The sequence below is a fragment of the Spermophilus citellus genome (genome assembly GCF_964194105.1).
Source record: "Spermophilus citellus genome assembly, chromosome: 12".
NCBI lineage: Eukaryota > Metazoa > Chordata > Mammalia > Rodentia > Sciuridae > Spermophilus > Spermophilus citellus.
Window position 1 is genome coordinate 81,668,614 of NC_138198.1, and position 14,012 is coordinate 81,682,625.

The 14,012-nt window shown below is 34.2% G+C and overlaps 1 protein-coding gene across 2 annotated transcripts in view; it reads left to right on the plus strand.

The window, feature by feature from the left end:
- Positions 1-14,012, plus strand: part of MIB1 (MIB E3 ubiquitin protein ligase 1) — a 143,663-nt gene that overhangs the window by 32,016 nt on the left and 97,635 nt on the right. For both annotated transcript variants that reach the window (XM_081262806.1, XM_081262805.1), the window contains exons 4-5: positions 9,070-9,174; positions 11,863-11,929. In XM_081262806.1, the coding sequence (XP_081118932.1) occupies positions 9,070-9,174; positions 11,863-11,929 (172 nt within the window). The remainder of the gene's footprint in view (positions 1-9,069; positions 9,175-11,862; positions 11,930-14,012) is intronic.

The following is a 14,012-nucleotide window of genomic DNA, read 5'->3' on the forward strand; positions in this document are numbered from 1 at the left end:
TATTGTAGAATCACATTGGTCATACAGTCACATACATACATATAGTAATAATGTCTGTTTCATTATACTATTTTTCTTATCCCCATTGTGCTTGGCTCTTATGGATTTTTTTTTTTTAAGACAGGAGAGAGAGAGAGAGAGAATTTTAATATTTATTTTTTTAGGTTTTTTTTTTTTTAATTTTTGCAGACACAACATCTTTGTTTTGTATGTGGTGCTGAGGATCGAACCCGGGCCGCACACATGCCAGGCGAGCGCACTTGAGCCACATCTCCAGCCCTTTTTTTTTTAAATACCCCTATTATATCATCTTATTATTTAGCTTGCTGTTTTGTTTTGGTAGAGCACACATCCTAGTAACTTCTTTGGGAAAGACTGCCCGAGAAGTAAATTTTTAATGCTTTTTTTTTTTTTTTCCTTCTGAAAAGTGACTTTGTATTCTTCACCACACTTAATTGTATGGTTAGGGACTTGGAAATCTTTTTTTAAAATTTTTTAATTGGCTTTTGAAGGCAGTTACTGTTAACGTTTGAAACCACATAAACTTTTTGGGGTTTTGCTATGTTGGCACTCTTTGGGTAGGGGATGAAAAGTAAATCATTTTTGAGGTTTTTGAGTCATCAATATTACATTTTTGGTTTGTTATGATTCAACACTTGTTGCATTTTAAAAACAAAATAAAGAATAATAAGTGAAACCATCTTGTACATGTGACCCTGAGTGGGAACTTCATATAATAAAAAAATCTTCTGGGTATCATTATTTAGGTATATGTTTGAAGACCAGTTTTAATTTTTATGGTTTGACTTTTCTTGCCTGTGTGTGAATGAAAATTGTTAACAGCCGACTTTCTCTTCAGTGCTGATTGTTTTATCCCTATTGCCTGCTATACCTCACATTAATTGTGTGTTTTTGTTTTTATAGTGTTAGAAATTGAATCTAGATCCTCATGTATGTTAGTCAAACATTCTGCTACTGCCCTAAATCCTGAACCTCTGTTGACTGTTCTTTAAAGGTGTTTTTTTAAAATTTTTTATTTTTATTTTTTTAGTTTTCGGTGAACACAACGTCTTTATTTTATTTTTATGTGGTGCTGAGGATCGAACACAGCGCCCCGCGCATGCCAGGTGAGCGCGCCACCGCTTGAGCCACATCCCCAGCCCCTTAAAGGTGTTCTTAAATACTACTACCCATGTTAATACTGTAAGGCAATTTTTGTTTTATAAGTCTTTTTTTTTAATACCTTTATTTTATTTATTTGTACGTGGCGATGAGGATTGAACCCAGGGCCTCACCCATGCTAGGTGAGTGCTCTACCACTGAGCCACAACCCCAGTCCATTATAAATCTTTTATTTTTATTATTTTTTTCTTTTTTAGTTGTAGATGGACACAATGCCTTCATTTTACTTATTTTTATGTAGTGCTAAGGATTAAACCCAGTGCCTCACAGGTGCTAGGCAAGCACTGTACCGCTGAGTCATGACTCCAGCCCCTGTTTTGTAGATCTTTTTGGATATATATATCTTTTTTAAAATTTTTTAATTTATTTTTTTATTGGTTGTTCAAAACATTACAAAGCTCTTGACATATCATATTTCATACATTTGATTCAGGTGGGTTGTGAACTACCGTTTTTACCCTGTATACAGATTGCAGAATCACATCGGTTACACATCCACATTTTTACATACTGTCATACTAGTGTCTGTTGTATTCTGTTGCCTTTCCTATCCTCTACTATCCCCCCTCCCCTCCCCTCCCATCTTCTGTCTCTACCCCATCTACTATAATTCATTTCTCTTCCTTGTTTTTTTTTCCCTTTCCCCTCACTTCCTCTTATATGTAATTTTGTATAACCCTGAGGGTCTCCTTCCATTTCCATGCAATTTCCCTTCTCTCTCCCTTTCCCTCCCACCTCTCGTCCCTGTTTAATGTTAATCTTTTTCTCATGCTCTTCCTCCCTGCTCTGTTCTTAGTTGCTCTCCTTGTATCAACGAAGATATTTGGCATTTGTTTTTTAGGGATTGGCTAGTTTCACTTAGCATAATCTGCTCTAATACCATCCATTTCCCTGCAAATTCCATGATTTTGTCATTTTTTTAGTGCTGAGTAATACTCCATTGTGTATAAATACCACATTTTTTTATCCATTCATCTATTGAAGGGCATCTAGGTTGGTTCCACAGTCTAGCTATTGTGAATTGTGCTGCTATGAACATTGATGTAGCAGTATCCCTCTAGTACGCTCTTTTAAGGTCTTCAGGGAATAGTCCGAGAAGGGCACTAGCTGGGTCAAATGGTGGTTCCATTCCCAGCTTTCCCAGGAATCTCCATACTGCTTTCCAAATTGGCCGCACCAATTTGCAGTCCCACCAGCAATGAACAAGTGTACCCTTTTCCCCACATCCTCGCCAGCACTTGTTGTTGTTTGACTTCATAATGGCTGCCAATCTTACTGGAGTGAGATGGTATCTTAGAGTGGTTTTGATTTGCATTTCTCTGACTGCTAGAGATGGTGAGCATTTTTTCATGTACTTGTTGATTGATTGATTGTCCTCCTCTGAGAAGTGTCTGTTCAGGTCCTTGGCCCATTTGTTGATTGGGTTATTTGTTTTCTTATTGTTTAATTTTTTGAGTTCTTTGTATACTCTGGATATTAGGGCTCTATCTGAAGTGTGAGGAGTAAAGAATTGTTCTCAGGATGTAGGCTCCCTATTTACCTCTCTTATTTTTTCTCTTGCTGAGAAAAACTTTTTAGTTTGAGTAAGTCCCATTTGTTGATTCTCGTTTTTAACTCTTGTGCTATGGGTGTCCTATTAAGGAATTTGGAGCCCGACCCCACAATATGTAGATCAGAGCCAATTTTTTCTTCTATCAGACGCAGAGTCTCTGATTTGATATCAAGCTCTTTTGTTGCATATGGATTTCCAGTTTTCCCAGCACCATTTGTTGAAGATGCTATCCTTCCTCCATTGCATGCTTTTAGACCCTTTATCAAATATAAGAAAGTTGTAATTTTGTGGATTGGTCTCTGTGTCCTCTATTCTGTACCATTGGTCCACTGCCTGTTTTGGTACCAGTACTATGCTGTTTTTGTTACTATTGCTCTGTAGTACAGTTTGAAATCTGGTGTCGCTATACCTCCAGATTCACACTTCCTGCTTAGAATTGCTTTTGCTATTCTGGGTCTTTTGTTTCTCCATATGAATTTCATGATTGCTTTATCTATTTCTACAAGAAATGCCGTTGGGATTTTGATTGGCATTGCATTGAACCTGTAGAGAACTTTGGGTAATATCACCATTTTTTTTTTTTTTAAAGAGAGAGTGAGAGAGGAGAGAGAGAGAGAGAGAGAGAGAGAGAGAGAATTTTTTTTTTAATATTTATTTATTTTTTTTTAGTTCTCGGCGGACACAACATCTTTGTTGGTATGTGGTGCTGAGGATCGAACCCGGGCCGCACGCATGCGAGGCGAGCGCGCTACCGCTTGAGCCACATCCCCAGCCCCTAATATCACCATTTTGATGATGTTAGTTCTGCCTATCCATGAACAGGGTATATTTTTCCATCTTCTAAGATCTTCTTCTATTTCTCTCTTTAGGGTTCTGTAGTTTTCATTGTATAAATCTTTCACCTCTTTTGTTAGGTTGATTCCCAAGTATTTTATTTTTTTTGAGGATATTGTGAATAGAGTGGTTTTCCTCATTTCCATTTCAGAAGTTTTGTTGCTGATATACAGAAATGCCTTTGATTTATGTGTGTTGACTTTATATCCTGCCACTTTGCTTAATTCATTTATTAGTTCTAGTAGTTTCTTTGTAGACCTTTTTGGATCTTCTAGGTACAGAATCATGTCGTCAGCAAATAGTGATAATTTAAGTTCTTCTTTTCCTATTTTTATGCCTTTAATTTCTTTTGTCTGTCTAATTGCACTGGCTAGTATTTCAAGAACTAAATTGAATAGAAGTGGTGAAAGAGGGCATCCCTGTCTTGTTCCAGATCTTAGAGGGAATGCCTTCAGTTTTTCTCCATTTAGGATGATGCTAGCCTGAGGCTTAGCATATATAGCTTTTACAATGTTGAGGTAAGTTCCTGTTATCCCTAGTTTTTCTAGTGTTTTGAACATAAAGGGATGCTGTACTTTGTGGAATGCTTTTTCTGCATCTATCGAGATGATCATATGGTTCTTATCTTTAAGTCTATTGGTGTGGTGAATAATGTTTATTGATTTCTGTATATTGAACCAGCCTTGCATCCCAGGGATGAATCCTACTTGATCATGGTGCACAATCTTTTTGATATGTTTTTGCCAAGGATGTTTTGAAGAGCTGGTTTTCTAGCTGCAAATTCTTTTAACTTTTGTTTATCGTGGAAGATTTTTATTACATCTTCAATCCTGAAGCTTAATTTCACTGGATACATGACTCTTGGTTGGAACCCTTTTTCTTTCAGTGTTTGAAGTATGTTGTTCCAGGATCTTCTAGCTTTCAGAGTCTGTGTTGAAAGATCAGCAGTTATCCTGATTGGTTTACTCCTAAATGTAATCTGTTTCCTCTGTCTTGTGGCTTTTAAGATTCTCTCCTTTTTCTGTATGTTGGGCATCTTCATTATTATGTGTCTTAGTGTGGATCTCTTATGATTTTATACATTCGGTGTCTTGTAGGCTTCTGATATTTGGATTTCTTTTTCATTCTTTAAGTCTGGGAAGTTTTCTAGTATTATTTCATTGAATAGATTGCTCATTCCCTTGGTTTGGACCTCTATACCCTCTTGTATCCCAATAACTCTTAAGTTTGGTTTCTTTATGTTATCCCATAATTCTTGGATGTTCTGTTCATGATTTCTTAACATTCTCACTGAGCTGTCTATGTTCTTTTCAAGCTGAAAAACTTTTTCTTCGTTGTCTGAAGTTCTATCTTCTAAGTGTTGTACTCTTGGTAATACTCTCATTTGAGTTTTTAATTTGGTTTATTGTTTCCTGCATTTCCAGGATTTCTGTTTGTTTGTTTTTTATATCCTCTATCTCCTTATAGAGTTGATCTTTTGCTTCTTGGATTTGTTTATGTAATTCATTGTCAAAGTGATCTTTCATTGTCTGAATTTGCTGTATATAATGTCTTCCTTGAGACTCCAGATCATCTGAAGCATGTATATCCTGAACTCTTTGTCTGACATTCCATCAGCTGCAGATATTACCTTATCTAATGTTGAATCTAATGTTGACCTGTATTGTTTGTGGTCCTTTCTTTCCTTGTCTTTTCCTACTGCTCATGATTCTTTCTAGCTTTGTGAAACTGTTGTGTTAACGGGTTTCCCCTTATATATTTGTATTGTTCTTGTATAGCTCCAAAATCCCTTTTTTGCGGAGAAAGACAATGTTAACAGTTCCCAATATCAACAGTACATCATCTAAGCACAAGTTTTCATTATTAATACATTTATAGTTAGATTCTAAGTCTATAGATATTGGTTTTAATTATTATTTAAGAATATAGTTATTAGTTTCATAAAAGGCATACCATATCTGGTGGCATATAGAAAACTTAATTTCAGACGAAGGATGTTATACTTAGCGGGAAAGGAGTGAGGGTATGAGGTTAAACTAACTTAGCATCTTTGGAGAACTCTAAGCAATAGACTGGCAATTTATGGAAGAATGTATAGACTCAACCTCCTATCTGTATTTAGATAGTTACCCTATGTATAGATAGAAAAAGTTAGGAGATTGAAAGTGGGATAGAGGGAATATGAATGAAGAAAAGAAAAAAATAACAAGGAAGAAAAGAGAAATAAGAGAGAAGGAAAAGGAAGGTAAGATAGAAATAAAGAAAAAAAATGGGGGGAAGGTGGGGTATATGCAATTCCTCTATATTATATTACTTTGGTAATTTGGTTGTTCATGCACAGTTCTTGGTTTCACTTGTGTTGAAGTTGTGGAAGAGAGAGAAGAAAAGAGAAAAAGAGAAAAAAAAAAGTCTCTCAGAACACTGTTTTCCTTGCTTCCAGTAGGTGGCATTGTCTGTTCCTAGCTTGAGCCTCTGTGTTTAGGGTGGTGGGTATAGCCAGTGTGAAAGGACATGAGTTTCCACCTGTATCTTCCCTACTCTAGTCTCTGAGGTAGAAAGCAGGTGCCTGTACAGTTGTTGTTTTGCGTTGATAGCTACAACCCCCAAAAGCTTGTGGGAAATATTTTGAGTTGTCGTAGCTAAGGGTGGGGGAGTTGGAAACCGTGTACCTGGATCAGCCGCAGAACCGTGCTGGTAGCCACACCCCCTTTGATGGGTTATAAGGGTTGATGGGCTTCCTCCGGACTAGCAGGCGGGTTGGGGCCCGGCTTCCTCCTTTCGTCTGGGCTGGGCTGGTGCCGGGCTCGATATATATCTATTAAGTGTTTCATATAGATACATAAGATCATATTTCTTTCTTTTTAAAACACTTTACCAGAGTAGAAAGAATAATATAACAAATTCCCATGCACTCAACACCCAACAGTTATTAGTTTTTTTTTTTTTAAAGAAAAAGTGCTATTTATTTGTTTTAAGAAACAGGGTTTTTTATATTTGATTGGTTGATTATTTATATTATGATCTTTAAATCCTTGTATTTCCTATAAATTAATTGTTAGGTCTCGAGGCTTAACTAAATTCAGGTTCAGTTTTATTTGGCATGTGTAACTCACAATGATATTATGTATTTTCTGTTGCATCATATTGGGGGCATATAAAGTCTGATTATGTATTATTAATGGGTATAGTAGTAATGTTGATCCTTATTATAGAGTTTCTCAGCAACTTAAAATGATTTTAGCAGCCATTTCTGAATTATTTTTTTAATCAGAATAGGAAGTTAAAAAATAGCTAATTTTTTTATGCCTTCAGCTTTGTTTCTGTCAATAATAAGTCACATCATCTATTAACTAATGTAAGAATTTCATTTAATGATTCAGAATTGACTAACGAACTTGTTTATACACCAACTAATTTGAAATTTAATGTGAATTTGATTAAAATAAAAAATGTCTTTTTTTAAGGTAGTCAAATAGTTTTTGTACCTTCTATAAAAAATTCAGACTTATTTAAGAAAGTACATTTTTTTTAAACAATGAAGTAGAATCGGAGTATATTAGAAGGAATTTTGTTGTGCTAAAGATTACATATTTCATGAAACATTGTTATGAAAGATTATATAATGGTTAATTGAGCAAAATGATAATGCACAATCATGAAGCAAAGCAAATGGACTCTAAGGATATTGGGAAGCAGGAGAATAGAATTGATGAAATGTCCAAAGAAGATGTGAAAAGTACTGGTAAGGGCTCTGGTTGTGACTCAGTAGTAGAATGCTTGCCTAGCATGTGGGAGGCACTGGTTTGGATCCTTGGCACCACATAAAAAAATAAACAAAATAAAGGTATTGTGTTTATAACTAAAAATTTTAAAAAATTCTAAAAAAAAAGAAAAGTACTGGTCATGTTCCCCCTCCCCCTTAGACTGAGTAATAATTGTGTGGGTATCAATTTCTTGTTTTTATTCTTTAAAGTTTACATTACACACGTGTTGAACCTCGGCCTCAAGCATTTGCTCTACCACTGAACTACATCCTAGCCCCTATGTATGTTACATTTTTATAATCTATAATATATTTTAAACTTTAAAGGAATAAATGGTTTCACTAACAATTTAAAGGGTTTCTCAAATGACTCATTAGATCTTAAACATAAAACATTTTATTTCTACAAAAGTATTATTAAATACCTAGTTTACAAAATAACTTTGTTTTTCTCTTTTTCATCCCTTCCCTTTTTCCTTTTCTTATAGTATTGGTAATTGAACTCAGGGGTGCTCTACCACTATACTACATCCTCAGATCTTATTATTTTTTATTTTGAGACTGGGTTTCATTAAGTTGCCCAAGCTGGCCTTGAACTTGTGATTCTCAACTGCTGGGATTAACAGGCATGGCCAGCCAATGTGCCTAGCCCAAACTATATCTTTAGTACTAAGCAACAAAGAAAGGTCATTATATATTTTATTTAAAATAATAATATGCCTTGGATGGTAACTCAGTGGTTGGACACTTGCCTAGCATGTGAGAAGCTCTGGGTTTGATTCCCAGCATGTAGAAAAAAAGTAATGGTTTGTTTTTAAGTTTAGGCAAGGTTGCTGTTTATGTCAAAATGGAGAAAAGTAGCCTGAATTGTGTGTATACATACAGCCACCTACTGATATTATGTATTTTAGACTGATATACTTGAGAATGCCCAAGTTTGGTGCTTGCTGTATATCATTTTTTGTGTACTAGATTCTAGGGCCATAAGTAATGGCAACTCCTGTGTGTTTGTGTTTGTATTTTAATTAAGTAAGTTTAAGAATCAGTTTGTTTGGATGGGGAGCATGTAGATGGTGTCTGGGTTTCCATTGTAGGGACCCTGTTTTACTTTTGCTGGCCTGCTTATTTGTGTCAGATGAGGGACACTGCTGCAGAAGAAAGCAGCTCAAGTTCTTTTTTAACATTGCTACTGAGGTTCTTTTAGAACTTTGTGTTTGTCAGCTAACCAGAGAGCAGGTTCATCATAAATCACTTTGGATGTTTTGTCAAAGATTTAAGTTTTCATATTGAGAGGCTTAAAAGAATATACTGTTCTTGGGCTGAGGTTGTGACTCAGTGGTAGAGAGCTTGCCTAGCATGTGGGAGGCCTTGGGTTTGGTTCTCAGCATCACATATAAATAAATAAAAGAAGAGGAATATACTGTTCTTAAAAGAAGCCTTTTAAGAAGGTAAAAATCTTGAATTTTTTATCAGATTATTTTCTGATAATCTATTACTGTAATCACTAAGCCTCCGACTTAAAATTTCTACATCAGTTAGGGAATTATTTTCTAATTACGGAAAAATGTTTTTAATAATTATCTTGATAGAAGTGACATATTTAGAAAATAAGTATTTTTTATGATCATGTTACACAGTTGATAGGGGAAACAATTTTCAAGATTTAAATATAACAACTAAAAGAATTAATGTCTTTTCACCCCTTTTAAAAAGTTCTTTTCTCCAAAACTTTGGTTAGGTAACGGAAATCCAAGACTGGAGTGCATCAAGCCCACATAGTGCAGCGTATGTTCTCTGGGATAATGGTGCTAAGAACCTCTACAGAGTTGGCTTTGAGGGCATGGTAAGTAGTAAAGTTACACAACAGATTAAATTTAGAAGAGTGAAAGAAGGGAAATAGTAGTCCTTGTGCTTCTTTCTCATTCCCTTCTGTTGTAATATGGTCAGGTGATTCATGAATACACAGTAAGAAGGAATTCTGTAAAGTGAGAATTTAATAAATTTGCAAGACCTTTGCATTTTTACTGTGTTTGTCTAAACTATTGAATAGTAAATATGATGTTTGCCCTTAGTTTGGGTACCTGACTATATATTGATCATGTAGATTGATCCCTTTTTAATGTAAATTTATGGGTATTTACTAAAATTTATCAAAAAGATATTTTTCTTGCATTTTGGAGATTGATATAAAAATGATTTAAAATAATCTGTAAAACTAATCCTTGGCATAGACCTGGAAAATAGTATTAGAATGAAGTTTTATAGTATATTTGTATTCTGTGATCTGGTAGCTGATAAAAATATTAATTACGGTAAGTGTTGAAATTATTTTTAAGAATTTTTTCCTGTATTTTTAGAAAGTATAGAGTTGACAATTAAAAACAACTGAGAAACACCTAGAATTACCTAAATGCTCAGGAGAATAAGGGAGATTTATTCAGTGTATTGTCCTGTAGTTCTGTAATTCATGGACCTTTGTTCATACATTGACTTAGATATTTAATTTTAAAGTGTTTAATTAATGCTGGATTTTAATATTTTTCATAGTTTTTTTTTTCTCTTTTCTTTTTGGTAGTGGGGATTGAACCCAGGGGCATGTTACCACCGAGCTACAACTTGGCTATTTATTTTTTATTTTGAGGCAGGGCCTTACTAAGTTGCCCAGTCTGGCCTTGAATATGCAATCTTCCTGCCTGCCTCAGCCTATTGAGTAGTTAAGATTACAGGCATGTGCCACCAGGCCTGGCTTTTCATATCCTTTTTAATTTTGAATGCATTTCCCTTCAAAGAATTTTTTTTTTTTTTTTTTTTTTGTGGTGCTGGGGATCAAACCTAGAGTCTTGTATATGCTAAGCAAGAGCATTACTACTAAGTTATATGCCTAGCACCAAAGAATTTTTTAAATTTTATTTTTACTGCCTTGGGTTTCTCATTAGGAAATGAGAAAAATATCCATTATTCCCTTAGTATATTTTATTTGTATATAAAAGTCAGCTATGTAAATTTACACAAATACTGTATTTGCCAAGTTATATCATTGAATATATCATCCATTTCTAGTTTTTCGTTATCTTTATGCTTCTCCCAGTTTTTAAACTGTGAATTTTTGTAGGAGTCTTATTATTAATTAGCTTCAGATGAAAACTTTTGTGCTATTTGTGCTCAGGTACTAAATAAGTAGTATTGGTTGAGGACTGAGTAGAGTAGTTCCTTTAAAAATTATACCATTATTTATTTAATGATATTTCTATTGTTGGGTATCTTCCTCCTGCTATTGCTTTAGCAGGGTGTCAGTAAACATCCTTGTATACTTATTTGAACGTTTTGCATATGTTCCCTTAGGATAGATTCCTAGAAGTGGAATTGCTGTGTTAAAATATCTCTATGTCACTTTAGCCAGGATTGAGTGACATTTAATGATCTGGTGTAAAAGAAGCTATAAGAGAGTTGGGTTGTGTGTGTGTGGGGGGGGCACAGTAGGGGGTGATACATATATAAAGGAGCTTCCGTTCTTTAATGGAATAAGATACTTATCACCTTTTCTATATGCTAGTACTATTAGGCATAAATTTGCTTCTAAATTTTCACAGTAACGCCCAGGATTGCTCTTCTAAGTCCACATTTTCTATACTTATTAAATTTGCATTATAATTATACATAATAATTGAATTTATTATGCTGTATCTATTCATGCACAGTGTACTTTTTATTGTACCTCAGGTGCATGCCCATTCAGATTGCTTAATATTTTTTTCCTTATAAAAGATAAGTGGTGAGCTGGGGCTGTAGCTCAGTGGCAGAGCGCTTGCCTAGCATGCATGAAACACTGGGTTCAATCCTCAGTACCACATAAAAATAAACAAATAAAATCAAGGCATTCTGTCCCATCTACAACAACAACAACAACAACAACAACAAAATATTAAAAAAAAAGTAAGTGGTAAGGAACTTAATTCAGCTAACCAAGTTATGGTGAAGTAAGGATTAACATTGAAGTAAATAGGAAAATTAAGAAGACGAGGAATCAAAGAAATGGATTTGGTATCATCTTTTCCTACTTTGTACTGCTATGTAGTTAATTGCTTCTACTTCTTGTCCTCACTTTCCTTATTTACTACATAAGTAATTGGCAGTGTCAAATGAGATACAAATTTTGGTTTGTTTTTGGTAAAAGTATCTTTAAAGTTGAACGTGTTACGCACATTTCAAATACCAGGTATTTGTTAATAATTCTTATTTGGGTGTGTATTTTTGAAATACAGTGTTGATGATTCAGTTTTCACTTTGATCTTTCAAATTAGAAAGCTAAAAGTTAATAAAGTATCTTGAAAGTATCTGAAGATCAAGTTTATAATTTTTGATAGGTGTTTTTGAAAGCAGCGTTCAGTGTGCTTGTTAACCAACCTAGAGCTACTCTTCTGTGGTACCTGTGGACTGAAATTTTTGTCTGTTTCAGGTATGCCATATTTTGTCTGTTTCAGGTATCACATATTTTCATACGTGATTTTCTGTTTTTTCTTTTCCTTCTTAGTCTGATCTGAAGTGTGTTCAAGATGCCAAAGGAGGTTCTTTCTACAGAGATCATTGCCCTGTGCTAGGTGAGTTAGCAGATTAGAGAAGATTTCAAAATAATTTTTCAGAGTTCATAAAATCAGAAGTTAGACTTTAAGAAAATTAATTTCCATTACTGATACTTAGAAAAACACTTCTTTAGTTTTATTTTAGTTTTAAAGCATTTGTTCATTTTTTAAATGATTTCTGTAGGCCCAGAAAAAGTTGTCGTGTCTTGAGAATTGATATTCTGTTTATGTCATAATTTATATTTGAAAAATTTATCTTTTAATTATAAATTTATATCATTAAATCTTTGCATTAGATTGCATCAATGTTGTATCTTGTGCTCTGTTGAGAATAGAATTTGACGAATAGAATAGAATTTAGTGATTATAAATTCCTTACACAGTTTCTGTAAAAGTCTTATATTAAGAGTTGCTCCATGGGCTGGGGTTGTAGCTCAGTGGTGGAATGCTTGCCTTACATGTGTGAGGCATTGGGTTCAATTCTCAGCATCAAATAAAAATAAATAAAATAAAGGTATTGTGTCCATCTACAACTAAAAAAAAAAAAGGAATTGCTCCAAGATTAATACAGTAAATATAATGTCATGTGTCACTAAAATTTGAAAACCCAAACTACTTTTCATTTTATAGATTCTTTAGTGTTACCAGAATTGACATTTACAGTTCTCTTCTTATTAAATATTTAGTCTCTGAATGCTTTCCTTTCTCATTTGAACTATATTTTCCTCTTTCCAAACCATTGACTTGCCTTTTTGTGAAAAAGTGCCATTTTCTTGTAGCACACCTTACATTTTTAAAAAAGGGAAATGTAGACAAATACTTATATTTTTGATGAGCTCATTAATTTCTTTTATTTTCAGAAACTTTTTTCTTGCCTTCAAAATAAAAAGGCAGAATCAATGCACATTTTGGTTCCCTTAAGCGTAGTATTTTATGATCAAAATGTCTTTGAGAACTTCGAAAATCCAGGGAATGAGTTTTGAAATGTAAAAAAAAAAAAAAAAAAAAAAAAAAAAAGTTCTTTAGACAAAAATCACAAGATCTCCTTGTTCAAAAAATAATACTAAGCATTTCAGAGGAATAAAACAAGAACAAACCCAGGTTTTTTTTTTTTTTTTTTTTTTTTTTTAAATTTTCTGGGTACTTTTGCTTTGGTGCAGTGATAGTCAATAAGTCATCCAGGCAGAAAAGTGAATATTTTCAACACCCAGAATGTTGTGTTCTGATATAGGTGATATAGCCCTTTATAGAGTCTACTCTTGCTCGTTTACCTGTTAGTAAGCCATCACGTTACAATTTTTTGTTTGTTCATTTTTATGGTGCTGGGACTGTGCATGCTAGGCAAGTGCTCTGCCTTTGGAGTTACTTTCCTTTCCTAAATTATTAGTTTTTGAAGTCTGATGTTTGTTTCTTTTCTTTCTGTTTTTAAAACTCCCGGTTCTAGAATCTTATACTTAAAGTGAATTTTTAAAACATTTTAAGATTAGATGAAATCTAGAACTAAAATATCTAGATGTTTTTCTTGTTTAAAAGTAATGCAGTTGTGGCTGGGCACAGTTACACCTGTAATTCCAGTGTCTTGGGAGGCTGAGGCAGGAGGATTGCGAGTTCAAAGCCAGCCTCAGCAAAATCAAGGCATTAACCAACTCAGCGAGACCCTGTCTCTAAATAAAATATGGCTGGGGATGTGGCTCAGTGGTTAAGTGCCCCTGAGTTCAATCCCTGGTACTCCCTACCCCCTAAAAAAACGTAATGCAGTTGTGAGGGAGGTTGGCTATGGGTATAAAATTAGAGTTAGGAATAAGTTCTAGTGTTCTGTAGCACAGTAGGGTGATTATAGTTGATAATTTGTTGTATATTTCAAAATAGCTAGAAGAGAGAATTTTGAATCATCTTACCACAGAAAAAGGATAAATGTTTAGGTTGATGTGTATGTTGATTACCCTGATTTGATCATCACACATCATATATATGTACAGTTACTTTTTTTTTTTTAAATTTTTTTTTATTCGATGTTCACAACATTACAAAGCTCTTGACAAATCATATTTCATACATTAGAATCAAGTGGGTTATGAACTCCCATTTTTACCCCAAATAC